The sequence below is a fragment of the Anser brachyrhynchus genome (genome assembly GCF_964034855.1).
Source record: "Anser brachyrhynchus genome assembly, chromosome: 2".
Classification (NCBI taxonomy): domain Eukaryota; kingdom Metazoa; phylum Chordata; class Aves; order Anseriformes; family Anatidae; genus Anser; species Anser brachyrhynchus.
Window position 1 is genome coordinate 135,503,092 of NC_137695.1, and position 15,174 is coordinate 135,518,265.

General features: G+C 38.4%; 1 protein-coding gene across 1 annotated transcript; it reads left to right on the forward strand.

Annotated features, from left to right (window-relative positions):
• Positions 1–392: 392 nt before the first annotated feature.
• On the forward strand, positions 393–9,778 carry OTUD6B (OTU deubiquitinase 6B). The gene is made up of 7 exons (XM_080580769.1): positions 393–617; positions 2,846–3,000; positions 4,874–4,969; positions 5,587–5,899; positions 6,239–6,300; positions 6,987–7,093; positions 7,625–9,778. Exons 1-7 carry the CDS (start codon positions 524–526, stop codon positions 7,707–7,709), a joined length of 912 nt encoding a protein of 303 aa, XP_080436895.1. The 5' UTR covers positions 393–523; the 3' UTR covers positions 7,710–9,778.
• Positions 9,779–15,174: the final 5,396 nt, after the last annotated feature.

Here is a 15,174-nt window from a genome sequence, read left to right on the forward strand (position 1 = left end):
GATAATGAGAAATCACTTCATGGTGGCGAGGAGACACAAACTTGGAAAAGCCGGAGTCTATAAGGTACTTTGTAGCTTTAATTAACTCCAGGTAATAAATAAATAAATAAATGAACAAACATGTACATAATACTGTATATTTTGCACAAAAGTCAACAGGTTAAATAAGCTCCTCATCGAGCATTGGACAGGAGGTCGGAGCACGGAACTCGGCGGTTATTCTCGTCAGGGGGCAGAAAGGAGACGGGGGCTGCTCTCCCACTAAACATCCCCTGCCCCCCCTTCACGGCCCTACAAAGTAGAAACTCGTCCGGGGTGGCTCCCGCAGCCATGCCGGAGGCTGAGAGAGCGGTGAGAAGAAGCCCTTGGCCACCGGCGCCCCCCGGCGACAGCGGCGGGGAGAGCGGTCGGTGCGGGCGGGCAGGAAGGGGAGGGAAGGGAAGGACGGGACGCGTCATGGCGGCCGCTTCCCCTCAGCGCTGAGGCGCCGTGTGCGCGGGGCGGGAGGTGCCACCGGGCGCCCATGGAGGGCTGCGGGGCCGAGGAGGAGGAGGAGGACGGCGGGCCCTTGCAGCGGCTCGTCAAGCGGCAGCGCAAGGAGAAGCGGGAGCTCCAAGGTGAGGCGCCTCGCCGGGAGGAGGGAGCGGCCTTCCCCGCCTAGCGCCTTGCTCTGCGGGGGGAGGAGGAAGGTTTCGTGGTGCTCGGGGGGGGGGGGTTACAGCGGCCCCAGCTCCGGGAGAGCAAGGGGCATCGCTCACGATAGGAAGGAATGCGATAGTCGTGATATTGCTGCCTGCCGGCCGAGGTGTGAAAGCTGTGTTTGGCCGCGTAGGAAGGGTACGGAGGGTGAGGTAGCGCTGATATGGGCAGCCCCGCCATAACAGCCTGGCTTCCAGCGCCAGCACTGCGCTGCCTTGCGCTGAAGTTGAGGGGGATGTGTGCTTTTATGAGGTGTTTTGGGGAAGCCTGCCTCCCTGCTGCCCATGCGGCCACATTTCATCATCCCAAATGCGGCTGATCTGCAATGAGCTTCCACCTCCTGCTCAGCCATACCTGGAGGAGAGGACCCATGTGGGCTTACAGTGCCGCACCTGACTCGTTCCTGAGCCCCTGTTTACTGGCCCCATTATATATTAACATAATTAGTTCTGTCAGCTGGATTCTGTTGAGTTTCATTGTTGATTATAACCTTTTCATTAGCTACATTGATACGGCCTTTTCCTTGTTTGGTTTCTTTGGTATGTAATATGTCAATTGCAGCCTTCTTATCAAAGGGTTAAAGAGGCGGAGAGAAACTAGGTGGCTACATATTAAATTTGTAGGAACTTAGTATTTTGAGATGGATTTTCATCCCCTAAAGTTAAGTGACACTGAAAAAACAGGTAGTAATCAAGAATTAGGTTAGGTATCTGGAGCACATGGTACGCTAGCTGGGAGATGCTGAGGAATTTCAGTCCTCCCCTGCCTAAAAGGATGGCAGGTTCTTTACAGAAGACTGATTCAGTCTTCTTGATGGAGAGGCAGGTAACTTAAAGCTACTCACTTGAAAAACACGTTCCTGAGAAGTACAGTGATTAACTGACAGCAAAACAATTTATTCCTAAGAATTAATGTAAGGTACATCTCAGCCTCAGAGAACCCAGCGTCTCTTCCACTTAATGATCCTTGTAGCTGCCACCCCACAATGTACTCTCCTTACGCACTGGTGAGTCCGTGCATGGATTTCCTTCTCCCTCATTACATCAATCTTTATGAACAGAACTGCGTCTTTGTCTAACTCAAGTGCTTCATCTGTGAGGCCGAATACTTGACATAAATCTTTTAGTGTAAGTATTCTTGTGGCCTCTTTTTGAAAAGTTTCATTATCATCGCCATCACCCAGTCAAGGGTGAAGGGCAGTAAAAATGTACTGGTGATGAATGGCAAGCAGGGTGTTAAACAGTGCTGGAATGCTGTAACAGTGAATGCAGAAGTGAGGAGAGCTATCAGGGCATATTCTTGTAAGAGCAAAGGCTGTGGAAGCTGAGTTTATTCGGCCTGGAGAAGAGGTTATGGGGGATCTGCTTGTTTCCACTACTAAATGGAACAGGTGGAGCCAAACTCTTTGAAGCAGAGCATAGTAAACAGGCTAGAAACAAGAGTTGGAAGTGGTAAGAAGATTCTCTTGAGAAGAAAAAAAAGGAAAACATTTTCATAACAAGAATGGTTGAATACTAGAAAATAATGCCCCCAAAAGTTTCAGAATGTCCATCACTGGAGATACTCCACAGGCATGTGAATAAATTCCTGATCAACCTGATCTAACTTCGACATCAGTCCTGCTTTGAGCAGCAGGTTGAACTAGATCACTTCTAGACATCCTTTCTAACCAAACTATTTTGTGATTGAAGAAATGAAGCCTTGACTTAAGGCCTAAAAATACTTAAGGAACTTAAGCAAATTGATGCTTTTTCTTCTTGAGTACCCATTCGGCTTTTAGAAGCTTTGTTTTAAGGACAGGTAATCTCTGTTTTTACTTTCAGTCTGTTATTAAAAACATACACATCTTTGATGCGACAGGATTTGAGAAGTCAATGCCCAAATAATTTTATTTGAAAGAAACAGGCTGAGGTCTGTTGTGTTGTTAAAATTCATAAGTATTTTTAATAGCAACCCCATACAAGTTGTTTTCTTCTTTGGATGTCATGATTGTGTCTGTTAAGAAAATTTATGTGATTTTAAAATGTGATAATTGTGATATCTTGACACGTGTAATTTCTTTTAAGACTTGCAGTCCTCCTTCCTCCAATGATTGTGGAGTAGCTATATTTAGAGGTAACGTTTTATCACACTGTTTCCTTAACAGCAAAAATTCAAGGCATGAAAAATGCTGTTCCCAAGAATGATAAAAAGAGACGAAAACAGCTGGCTGATGAAGTTGCCAAACTAGAGGCAGAACTTGAACAGAAGCACAAGGAGGAGTTAAAGCAGCTGAAGGAAGCTACACCTGAGCAGAATAAGGTATATGCCTTAACTCCAGCTGGAGCTACACAGATACAATTTGTATTAGGACTTCTTTAACTTTTTTAAATGATTATAAAGTAATGTGTAATGATTTAAAGCATTTCTTGTTTTCCTTGCAGTGTTGGTAATTCTGGAAAGATCCAGCTGTTACGCTGGAAGGGTTATTTATCTGTATTCTTGTTGGTGAGCAGTATTTGGTTTTGCTCTTACGGTATGTTAGTAGCTCAGGCTTCTTAACGATTTTTTTTTTTTTTTTAGTTCTGTTCTGTAGTAATTCTAATTATCTTACGTAGGCTACTAGGGTATTGATGGACTTTGACAGGCAGTTGACTAATGCAGTGTGATTGTCTTTGCAATTCTGTCTGCAGTATAACAGACCTTGTTTTTAAGAACACACTTTCTGCAGACATGGGAGTTGGCTCAAATGCTACTGTTCTGCCGTGTTGGCAGCATAGCTACTTACTTGTTTGCCATCCATCTGGAAACTGGAATCCTACTTAATTTTTAACAGAGGCTTAGTTTTACTCAAATCTAACTGAGGGAAACACTGAGTGGAGTAAATTAGATACAATTAAATACTTTACAATATATAAAAAATTTACCTACGTTTTAGCACTTAATAAATAAAGTGAATCCCGTTGTTGCAATCCATAGACTTAATTCTGTATATCCAGTACTGAGAAGATCTCTTTATTTGTATTGTGCGCTTGAATTTAAGTATGGTTTGTGCAAGTAGGCCTGTGCTCCACCTCTCTCCTACTTTCTCCACCTAAACAGCAGTACAGCTTACGGCTAAATTGGTGCAATATGGTTCTCTGTGACTGATGCTAATGCTCCATGCTTTTCTGTCTCCTTGAGTGATTCCATAACAGTATGTGGCTTTTGGCTAAGTAAATCTTGTAAAGAAACAAAAATCTGTCTTATTCTTTCTGGACCAGGTGTTTTCAGATTTGTAACTTAATGGAGACTTAAGCAGATTGCCCTTTTGCTTGAAAACAAGACTGAAAAAGATTTGTGAATGACTTTCAGGGAAATGATATTGACTGAGAATCATCTGCTGAGAATCCTTGTGAAAAATGCAAGCACTATGACCCTATAAAAATCTTACATAGTAGTCTTTGCTCAGACGCTTAAGGAGATGATTAATTTGTAAGCGTTAAACATAACGCGTGTCTTAGATTAGTTACAGGAATTTGTTTCATTTTGCTAAGCGAGCTGTCAAAACATTGTGATGGAGGACTTTTCAAGCTAACGTCTTTGCCATGGTCATAGACTTCCCTGAGAGGATTTTGGTTTGAGGTATATGGGTTCTTTCGTTTCTCGACTTTCTTACTCATGTTGAAAGTATTACTGTGCATGCCAAGGCGACATCTGGTTGATAGCATAATGAGATTAGTTTTGACTTTCTTTTTGAGAAAGGTCAACCCTCTGTCTTTTGCAACTGGTATTTATGTTTTGTTATGGATGGTGGAGCCTTTTCCTGCTTTAATTGTTACAGAACTGGGTAACAGCTCTCTGGGTGCTTAAGCTTAACATTCATCTGTTGGTAAGGCGAGGAAAACTTTCCCTTGCAGTCTATAAGCAGTGTTCACACAGCTTGAATTAAATTTGAGCTATGTGCTTCATAATCATTTATTTTCTGGGGAATAGTGGAAAAAGTATTCAAGCCCATTACAGTGGGGTTGGGGTATGAAATGCTTGACTTGCAGCTTTGACAGGCTTTGTGCTACATGGATCTTTGTGGAAAGCATTGTAAATATACACTGGAACTACCTGGAAACAGCTTAAAACTGTTTCAGGAAACGCGCATCTCATTTATTATTTATACTAATAGAAACTTTTAACACTTTTTTTTTTTTTTCCTTTTCAGATAGATTCTGTAACTGATGGGGTTGCAAATGTAGAGCTTGAGCAACTGGAGCAACAGATTCAGCATCCTCGAATATCAAAAGCACAGAAGAGGAGGGTATGTAATGTTTAAACATTTTACAAATATGTTTGTTTAAATTAATATAATTGAAGTTTAACGATTTTACAGGAGACATCACCTGGCTAATTCAGTATTGATTTTGTACCTCCTGAATGTGTTCAAAATCTGTAGGTTTGCTACACAGAAATATGTAAGGATTTTTTTTAAAAGGTCTACTTTTTATGCTCAACCATGAGCTGGGAAAAAATAGGAGATAAAATAGGAATCAAAATAGGAGATAAAGACGTAGGAGATAGGAAAAATGTCTAAAACAAATAATTTCTTTATTAGTATTTTAGTGAAGTTCTTATGAAAAATATGTAAGATACTGTGTGGGGGGAAAAAATTGAAGTAGTAAGACTACAGATTTAACAAAGGAAGCTTACTTCTGAAGTTCTTGTAAATATTTGAGTTTTAGGATGTATTGGTCATTTAGCATTTGTTAGTGTTTAGGTTTAGAAGGATTCTGAGACTTAGTAGTAATAATTCAGCAGAACATTTCACCAACATGAACATACTGGGGAAACATTTGAAGAGTTAGAGGCAAGTACTAAGCCAAGAACTGTACAGACATCTTAATATTTGATGTAATTTATATGTGTTTTCAATCTAAGGAAAAAAAAGCTGCCTTGGAGAAAGAAAGAGAAGAAAGGATAGCTGAAGCTGAGATCGAGAATTTAACAGGTGCTAGACATGTTGAAAGTCAGAAACTTGCCTCCCTGTTGGCAGCAAGACACTTGGAGATTAAGCAGATTCCTTCCGATGGCCACTGCATGTACAGAGCTATCGAAGATCAGCTCAAGGATCGCCAGAATTCCTGGACTGTTACAAGTCTGAGAAACCAAACGGCAAAGTATATGCAAAGTCATTTTGATGACTTCCTGCCGTTTCTTACAAACCCCACTACTGGAGACATGTATAGCAGAGGTAAGAATTGCATAAGAGACTTCAGAAAACTTTATTTTATAATTATTCTTCTTCATAATGGTATGTTTGTTCCTGAACTTTATTACTTTGTTGGTTCTGCTGTGTTCTACAGAACACAGAAGATTTACTTTGTTACTTGATACACCTGAGTCGTAATTTTATTTTATTAAAGGATTCTAGCAAACATTATTCCTTCTCTTCAGTGAGCATATATATTTTCCTGCATTTGGACTTGTCTGGTTCTAGTTTTTCACTTCAGGATCAGTATTTTTCCTCACTTGCTTTTTCTTTGCTTGTTTAGAGAGAACTACTAAAAGTTGACTTTTTCTTTCTCCACAGAGGAATTTGAAAAATACTGTGATGATATAGCAAATACGGCTGCATGGGGTGGTCAACTGGAAGTAAGTATTCACTCACTTCACAATTTCACAAATTATCAATATATCCTCAAAAAAGGATTTATGAAGAAGTAATACCTGTAGGCATAAGGAAACACATTCATAATTTTATCAAGAACTTTCTCCTATGGCTATAAATAGTTTCCCCACATCAGTAGGTTTTCTGATGGTCCCCTGCTGTCCTGATAAACTTGATGACATAGCAGTTAAAGAATTTGGTTGTCTAAAATATCACTAGAAAGAATGACAGAAGGTGAGGGGGAAGAATATTTCTTAAGGGGAAAGCATCTTATTATGCAGACTTAGATCGTAGCAAAGCTGACTATGATGGAGCAATGTTGTTTTTTTTTTTGTAATATAAACTTTGAGTTTGAGAAAATGTTTGTTTTCATTTATGCCTTTGCTTCTTATCTTTTACTGCTTTCTAAAATAGCAGTTATTAAATTACTAAAGCTAGCACAATGTTACCTGTTTTTATCATCAAAACAATAATTAACTTATGGCAACCTGTTTTAAATTACACCTCAAAAAATTGAAGCTATTTTGCTTATTTTAACAAAGTTTAATTTCTAACAAAATTTGAAATGTTATGCCTAAACTCATATTTGCTAAAACTAAATATCTTGTTTTCTTCCCTCCTCACCATGTTGGATTTAATCCTGTTGTTGAATTCTTTTTATGCCTTACAGCTAAGGGCTTTGTCGCACATTTTGCAAACACCTATTGAAGTAGTGCAAATGGATTCCCCTTCCATTATTGTTGGTGAAGAATATTCTGGCAAACCAATAACACTTGTGTAAGTGTGTCATTTTACCCATTTTTAGAATTATTGCATTTATTTCTGTGTGAGAGAACTCACCTTTGATTCTCATTTGTTTTGTTTCATTTTCATTTATATGCCTGACGTTGACCTGCAAGATCAATACTCATTTTTTTTCAGAAATGGTAGTTGTGATTTACAATTTAACTTTGAAGATATTGTGATTAACATTCTTAAAATGCTGACAATGAGTCTGAAGTGTGATTCAGTCACTACTTCTTAGAATGCTGCAAGGTTATTTTACGTGCTAATTCCAAAATCATTGTGAAATTGATTTTTAAAAAATGCATCAGGAAACTCTACTTTTATTCAAAGCTTATGTCAATTTATGTCTGGAAGTCACCAAAATTAGAAACTCTTCATTGACCGTATATATTTATATTTATTTTCACTCTTTATTTCTGTGCTAAAACTTGAATTTACTTAAGCTGTCTTCAAGTGCTCTTGATGTTTGTCATGCAGTGTATTTTAGCTAAACTAAACATTTGTTTTCTAACTTTTTTTTAGGTATATGAGACATGCCTATGGATTAGGAGAACATTATAATTCTGTAAAACTTCTAACAGACACTGCTACAGAAAATGGCAGCTAACATAAAAAGAAACCAAACAAATCCACGTGGATAACAGTTGCATCTTGATACGTTGGGCTCCAAACAATTCTCAGACAGACTGTAAAGTAAAACTACCTGGAAAGGATTAACAATAAAAAGAGATGTACCAGGGTTTTACTGTGAATCAGAAAAAGCTCTTGATTTGAAACAAACAAAAAACGCAAACAATGCAACAGTATTTTGAACTTGTTGGTATTAATCTCTAAAATGCTGGCTGTATAGATCAGAACTTTTTGTTTTAATAGAGCTTTATCCCATGCCACAGTGAAAATACTCAGCAGTAAATGTTTCGATTAATCTCCAGTCTACTGAAGAATTAAGGTTACCTGAAGGTTCCCATCACATTATTTCTGGCAGATTTTCATGATCATGGAAGAGTTGAGGACTTTAAAAAAATTGGTTTGTTCAGATTGACAGACTATCCTTTGCAGTGTTTCTTTAGTTCCATCAGAATCTAGCTTTAATACTGTAATAGGGATCTGCTTCTTTATTTGGGCAGCGAAGAGCTGGAGAGAAATTCAGTAGTAGAATCTCTTGCTTGGCTGAAGGAATTGCAAACAGTCATACGATTTTATGGACTTAAAAGTTTTTGCCAAGGTTTGAGGGATTCACTTCTGTTTTGCAGCTGGCAGTAGGAACAGTTGATGCTCTTCCAACTACTAAATCTGTTTGGAAGAGGATTGCTGTTTATGTACATCGTAGCATTGATGCGAGTTCATCCTTCTTAATCTTCATCTGTGCATTTTGATAATATAGAAATCTTACAAACAGAAAGATCCTCAATTTCTTCAGTTCAGGTAGTGAAATTTATCTGAACTCGTCATTTATGGATCCGCTGATCTAAATGTCACCTAAAAGGCAGTATTTTGCAAAGCTTAAAAGAGACGGTTGCATACAGGTATAAAAATAACCACTTTGTTTTATGCCAGTAACTTTGAAGGTGAGCTGCAAAATAATTAATTTTATTTTCTTTGCTCCTTATTATGCACAGAGAAGACTTGAAGGGTGTGTTGTTTTTTTTGTTGTTTTTTTTAAATATGGCTTGTCTTTTTACATTGGAAATGAAGATTTTTGTATTGAGGTTGCTATAATTATGACTTCAAAATTAGCAACATTACTGTAATGCAATCAGTTGGTTTTAACAATAGATTTTTTTTTAAAGCCTTTGCCAATAACATCATAATTGTCTGTGTTATTTTAATGCTGATAAGTTGTTGTGGAGAAAAGCAGTTCTTACCAAATTTAAACAGGTATGCCCTGAATTGAAGCTTGAGCTAACAGTGCACATTTTGCAATCCTTCGGTGAACTTAGCCAGCAGATTGACCTTCTTGGGACTTACAAATTAAAAAAAAAAAAAAATCTGCTCTTACTCAAAGAGATAAATGTTCACTTTATGGATCAGATTATGTCTGGTTTAAAGCACTTTGAGAGAGGAAAAATAAAAAATAATTATAGCAGAAGTCTGGTGGGTGGACAGGAGCTGGTTCAACAATGAGAACCTGTGTATTTTAAGTTCTTTAGACTGGTGCCTGTTGGGATAAACCAAGTATTAACCAGATCAAGAGTTTGCTACATCCTTATTTATCTGATACAGTATAGCAAATATGGCTGTATTTATAACAGCTATTTTACTGCAGAATTTTTTTACTACCTTGATTATATGAAACAGTGATTTTAATTTCAAACAAAAAATTGGTTACATTAATATGTAGAAGGTGTGTCTATTCATAATACCACTGAATTTCGCTAAAAATAATAGTTTGAAATACCCTTCTTGGTATTGCTCAAAATTGATATGAAATGCATATGCTGCTTCTCATAGATACCTTGTGAAAGAAGGTTGGTTTACTGGATTTTCATTCTTGTTTCTTTACCTGAAAGAGAGAGAGACCAGAATCCTGGAATGCCTGTACCAACAGTTTGTGCTGCTACTGATGTTTACAATCTGTATAAAGCAAAAGAATGTTTTAATATAGTGAGCGAAAGATCCTTGCTCATGCTGTATGGAACTTGCCAAAAAGTAATAAATTGGTTTATTTGTGGCAAATCTTGTTGTGGTCACTTTTAATTTTAATTAACTGCATAGTAGTGTCATTTTGTGGACACAGTTTTTGAAACATTATATTCTTAAAGTGAAGAACTGAATTCTTGTTGGCCATCAAATCTTGGATCTTGGAGTGATATTTGAGCATGTTTCCACTGGCAGCCAAGCTGGAGATATAAACTCAATGTAATGGGTTTAATAAATTAGTCAATTTGATGGTGAGGATGGGGACTCGATTCAGCTGTCTCCTTAACCTGTTTTGGAGAGTTCTTGGATGAGAGCACGAGGCTGCGTTACGCAGCCCAGTGAACATCATGAAATTGCTGCCTTAGTAGATGCAATGGAGGACTGTGGTGGGTTGACCCTAAGACAGTTTTCTCACCCTCTCCTCAGGGCAGGGAAAAGAATAAAAAGAACAAAAACAAGAAAACCTGTAGGCTGAAATACAGGAGGAGGAAAATCCATGCAATGCAAAGGCTATCTGTAGCCGCCTCTCACAACGATACTGATGCTCAGCCATTCTCCAAGTCCTTTTGAAACAAAAAAACCCACCCTTCTTGCGTCTGCCTCAGGTTTTGTCACTGAGCATGATGTTACCTGGTAGAAATACCCCTTAGGTCAGTCTGGGTCACCTGTCCTATCTGTGTCCTTCCCAGCCTCTTGTGTACCTGCAGCCCACTCACTGCTGGGGCAGAGTGGGAAATGGGGACTCTAGTTATCTCTAAAGAAAATCGCCCTATTGTGTCTGAATAGGTGGTTGTTGTCCAGAAGTGTCCACTACAGATGAGCGATTCTCAGTCTTTACTTCTGTCACACGTGTAACACACAGCCAGCTTTTACTTAACGGTTAAGGTGCAGTGTTATTGTGGCTCTTTGGAAGTCTCACTATACACACGGGCTAAATACGTGTTTTTTAGAGGTCCTTCCTTTGGTCCAAGTCTTCTATGGAGAAGGGGAAAAACAAGAAATGATGACTACAGTACCTATTGCTCTATTTGTGTTAATCTGAGAGGGGAGTCCATGTTAAAATAAGGCGTGCGTTGATCTGAATGGCAGGGGAGAGACACATAGGCATGTGTAAAATTTTCAGTTAATTGAAATGAATAAATAGAATCTTGAATAAAGTTAGATTTCTAGCTGCTTATACTTTTTGTTATTAATCTATTGTAAACTGGTATATGTAAAGAAGGCGTTCCACTGCTCTAATAGCTAAACAGGGAGACCATGTGTACAGTGTCTGACATTTATTTTCTCTTAGTAAGACAAAGTGGCAGAGACCCATCCTTTCCTGATGAAAACCAGTCAGACTCGATAAGACCGTGTTGATTTCAACCACAGCAGTCTGCTACTGGTATTCAAGGAAAGGCTTTAGAAGGTCAGCAGATGAAGGCATGATCAGAACACTAAGCAGAAAGACAATAAGCAGATTTGAGTATGCGTATTTGATATAAATATTATAGTTTTATAGAGACATCCAGGTCAACGTGCCACGCTTCGTTTAGTTACTTGACAAGTGAACGCCATGTATTCTGCTGAAGGCCAAGGGGAATTTTCTCTTTATTGTCTTTGATTTGTTGTAACAAACTAGTTAGAATTAGTTTTTTGTTTTGTTTTTTCCAAGTTCGTTATACGAGTTCCAATAAAACAGATATAATATCTTTTAAAATAAACAGGCAAAAGATTTGCCTTTCGTATTGTGTCCTCTGAAGGAAGAGCCACATAAAGATCCTTTCTGAAGAATCCTGTTCACAGTGGATCTGTATTCAATTGCAGTGCCATTTACGTGGATTAAGTGTATGTTCTCAATTATCTCTTGCTGGAATTCTAGATGTTTTAGCTTTTGCTTATTGCCTTTTTTCTCCCGGAAACTGCTTGTATTTGTGGTGGTTGGGGACCTTTTATTCACATTTTTGTTTGCTTTATAAGGAGCTAGTGCAATTGTGGGTGATGTTTTATTATGTCAATACTTGGGAGAAAAAACTTTTAGGTTCTGTGGAGAATTTAGTCTGTGTAGAATCATTTTCTCGTATAAGTGTACTAATCTTTCGTATCTGGTCACTGGAATTAATGTTGAGAACAACAAGTAGATATGAGAGAAAATGGATTAGTCTGGCTCTGTTGCTTGAATATGGCTCCTGGTAGGCTTTGGGCTCTCTCTGAAAGATTATTTTTACGGCATTACAATTGCTTAATATGGATTTCCATTGGAATGTTAAACCAATTTCACATCTGATATGACAGCACAGATAGCTATTACTTTACAGAGACCCTAACCCTAGTCTTCATGAATACTTTCCAGCAACAAAAAGTTTAAAATCCTGAATCTTGGTTTTTAGTATACAAGACTTTCTAAATTTTATTTTTAAAGAGCAACAAAAGGTTGTCATAATTTGGTTGAATTCTATATTACTTTTGAATACTGTATTACTTACATAAACAAAAGCTAAATACAGAGATTAGATATTTCTCTTGATGCAAAATAATACAGTATTTTCCTGCCAAGCCACTCTGCCTGAAAGCAAAAGCTATCCAGTGTGTTGGCTTTACTTTACCTCTGGGAGTGTGGGAAAGCCCTGGGAAGCAGGGCGGGTGGGGGCGGGAGGGAGGGCAGGAGTGCTCACCTTTTGCCATAAATTATTTAAATCTTTCATTACTTTCAAGATTTTTTTTTATTATTATTTTTAGTAAATACACAATATGAAACGCAATAAAGCATTTATATTCCTTATGCATGCATGTATGATTTTCATAATCTGTTGTGTTTGCATATATTAAAATATTATCCCAGAGCTAAAACACCGGGAAGAGGGAAATCTGTTTCATAACAGCTTGCTTTGGGGCAAAAATTTCACTGGGGATACATTTTGCCAGCTGTCCATGCTCGGTCCTTACCTTCCCTTTTTCACAAGCAGTTTAACTGGAGTTGTGACAGGCCGCATTAAATAAACCACAAGGCTGAAATTTCAAGTATATGCAGAGCACGTCACCTCTGGGCTTACTCTGCCTCAAGGAGTAAGAGGTGCTAGCAGCAGTGTGATGGGGCAGAGCCGACAGGGTAGGATGCTGGCCCTCCAGCTGCCATGTTTTGCTCGAGTGTAAAGTTTTTATGAATTGTAAAGGTGAGAATTACAGTTAACTGCGCTGGCAGCAGGTGGGGCAGGGACACTGCCTCACGCGGTTGGTATCGGCCCTGTGGATTTTGCCCAGCTCTCCAACCTTCCTCCTTGGCCAGCTCTGGTCACCTTGGGGCTCATGAATTCACTGATGTGAAGGTTGAGTAAGCAGGGAGGGGCAGCAGCTCTTTCATAGATGGTGTGGGGGATCACAGTGCAGGGGATATGTTGTGGTGTGTGTTCCAGGACATCCCAATCAGCTGTGTAGGACAAGTGGCATCTTCAGGGGCTCAACAGCCTTTGTGCAAGAGGAATGATGCTGAACACCCGAGGGATGCCCTGAAGGCTTTGCTGAGAGCGTGTGTCAGGATGTCCCATTTGCGTCACCTGGTTAGTCTAAAAGACAGCACTTCGGGCCATCATCTTTCATAAGCCATGAAACTGTTGCAAGTACAACTTTTTTGTTTTTAGTTCCCAGACACAAGCTGCCCTTTATCTCCCAGCTGCTTTCCTGTGATGTATTTATTAATGACAAGCAGCCTGTGTTGATTACTTAATCTATGTAAGCAGCTGAGCAGACATAAAAATAAGACCTGCTATATAAAAAGCATTTTTTTCTGCTTTCTTTGGCTCTAGGAAGAACACTAACCCACCAATTCCTTTGTTTTGAGACGCTAATAAAAGCAGCAGATGGGTTATGATTAATCACCCGAGGCATATGGTATGTGTACTTTCAAATAGAATTAAAATCCTTATCAGCTGCCTCCATATGTTAAAAACAGGTATATCATAAAATGAACTGTTCACACATACACACAGACACAAATCAGTAAAATTGCAAATAAACTGACATAATCTCTATGTTCCAAATTAAATACATAAAGGTGTTGACTGAAAAGCTTTATCCTCTTTAAAAATTAGAAAAATTGGAGTGCATAGCCTTAGATAGTAACAAAAATTAAAATATATATATTTCCAGGGAGACAGATTTTCTGCAAAGGCTCCCTGAACTTTATCTGTCTTGCAAATGTTTTGTCATGGTACCTGAAGAGATTAGATTTATGAAAAGTCTGAGGATGTTGTGTTTGTTCAGAAACAAACTTAAGGGCCTCTCAGATGTGAGTAATGCTGTTTTATGTTTTAAAGGATTTTTTTTTCTTTTTGGAGAATAATGTTTTTTTCAAAAACATTTGTATATATATATACACACACACATGCATAAGTATATATTTAATGATTATTAAGTCCTGAAAATTCACTCTAGTAATTGCATTCTGGAAGGTACTTGAGGACCATTCTGATGAAACTAAGTCTTTCTTCCTCATTCACATGCATATCCTATAAAAATCAAAATACAAACGAGACCTGAGTGGTACAAAAAGTCAACAGTTTGTTGTTAAAACCTATTAAGGCTCAACTGAATTTGGAAACAGTGGGGGACAAAGAGCGGCACATCTACCAAAGAAGCATTTTTCTCTTGCATTTGTATGCAGAAAGTTGGAGCACAAAACACCAAAAGCAGAACAGAGAAGGCTGTTGGTGACTGGGGATGCCCGTGTGAAATGCACAAAAGCATCCAGGCAAAGAATGCAAATATGAAGGCGAGGTTAGCTATAAAATTAGCCACGTACAGAGATGGCAAATTAAACCAGTAGCATGCTTTCCAGAAAGAAAACATGATCTGCACAAGGTAGATTGTGTGCTCCTCCACGGGATCTGTTCTTATGCTAAAAGACATTTCTTCAGAAGGGGAAAGAAACAAAGGCAGAGGTTTACAGGATTTACTGCTTTTTCTAGCTCATAATTTTCTTAATGAAATGAAAATTAACAATATACTGACAAGAAGTTGGAGAATGTAATAAAAGGATATTTTAAATCCAACTTGAGAAACCGAGCTATTTCAGTAAAAACAATCACGAAAGGGTTCATAAGGAAAAGCCAATAACAAAAGGGTTCTCAAGGAAAATGACCTACCCGTTATTCCAAAACTTTAAATTTTAGTTTTTCTGTTTTAGTTGTGTCAAAGATAAACTTTGTTTGTTTATTTTAATAAAGAAGAAACTGGATGTCACGCCTCTGATAGTGTTAATAGTTTTTGCAGATTCTGTTATTTCTAAAAGAAATAAAAAAAGCTTTCCCCGTCATAACAAGTGATCTTCCCCCCTCTAGTGCAAGGACACATAACAAAAATTGTGATAAGGGTCTCTTTCTATTTGGACAGCTTTTAGATCCTAACATCTTCACTAAAATAGCCTTGATGCTGTGTGTAAGAGTAGGGCTGCATTT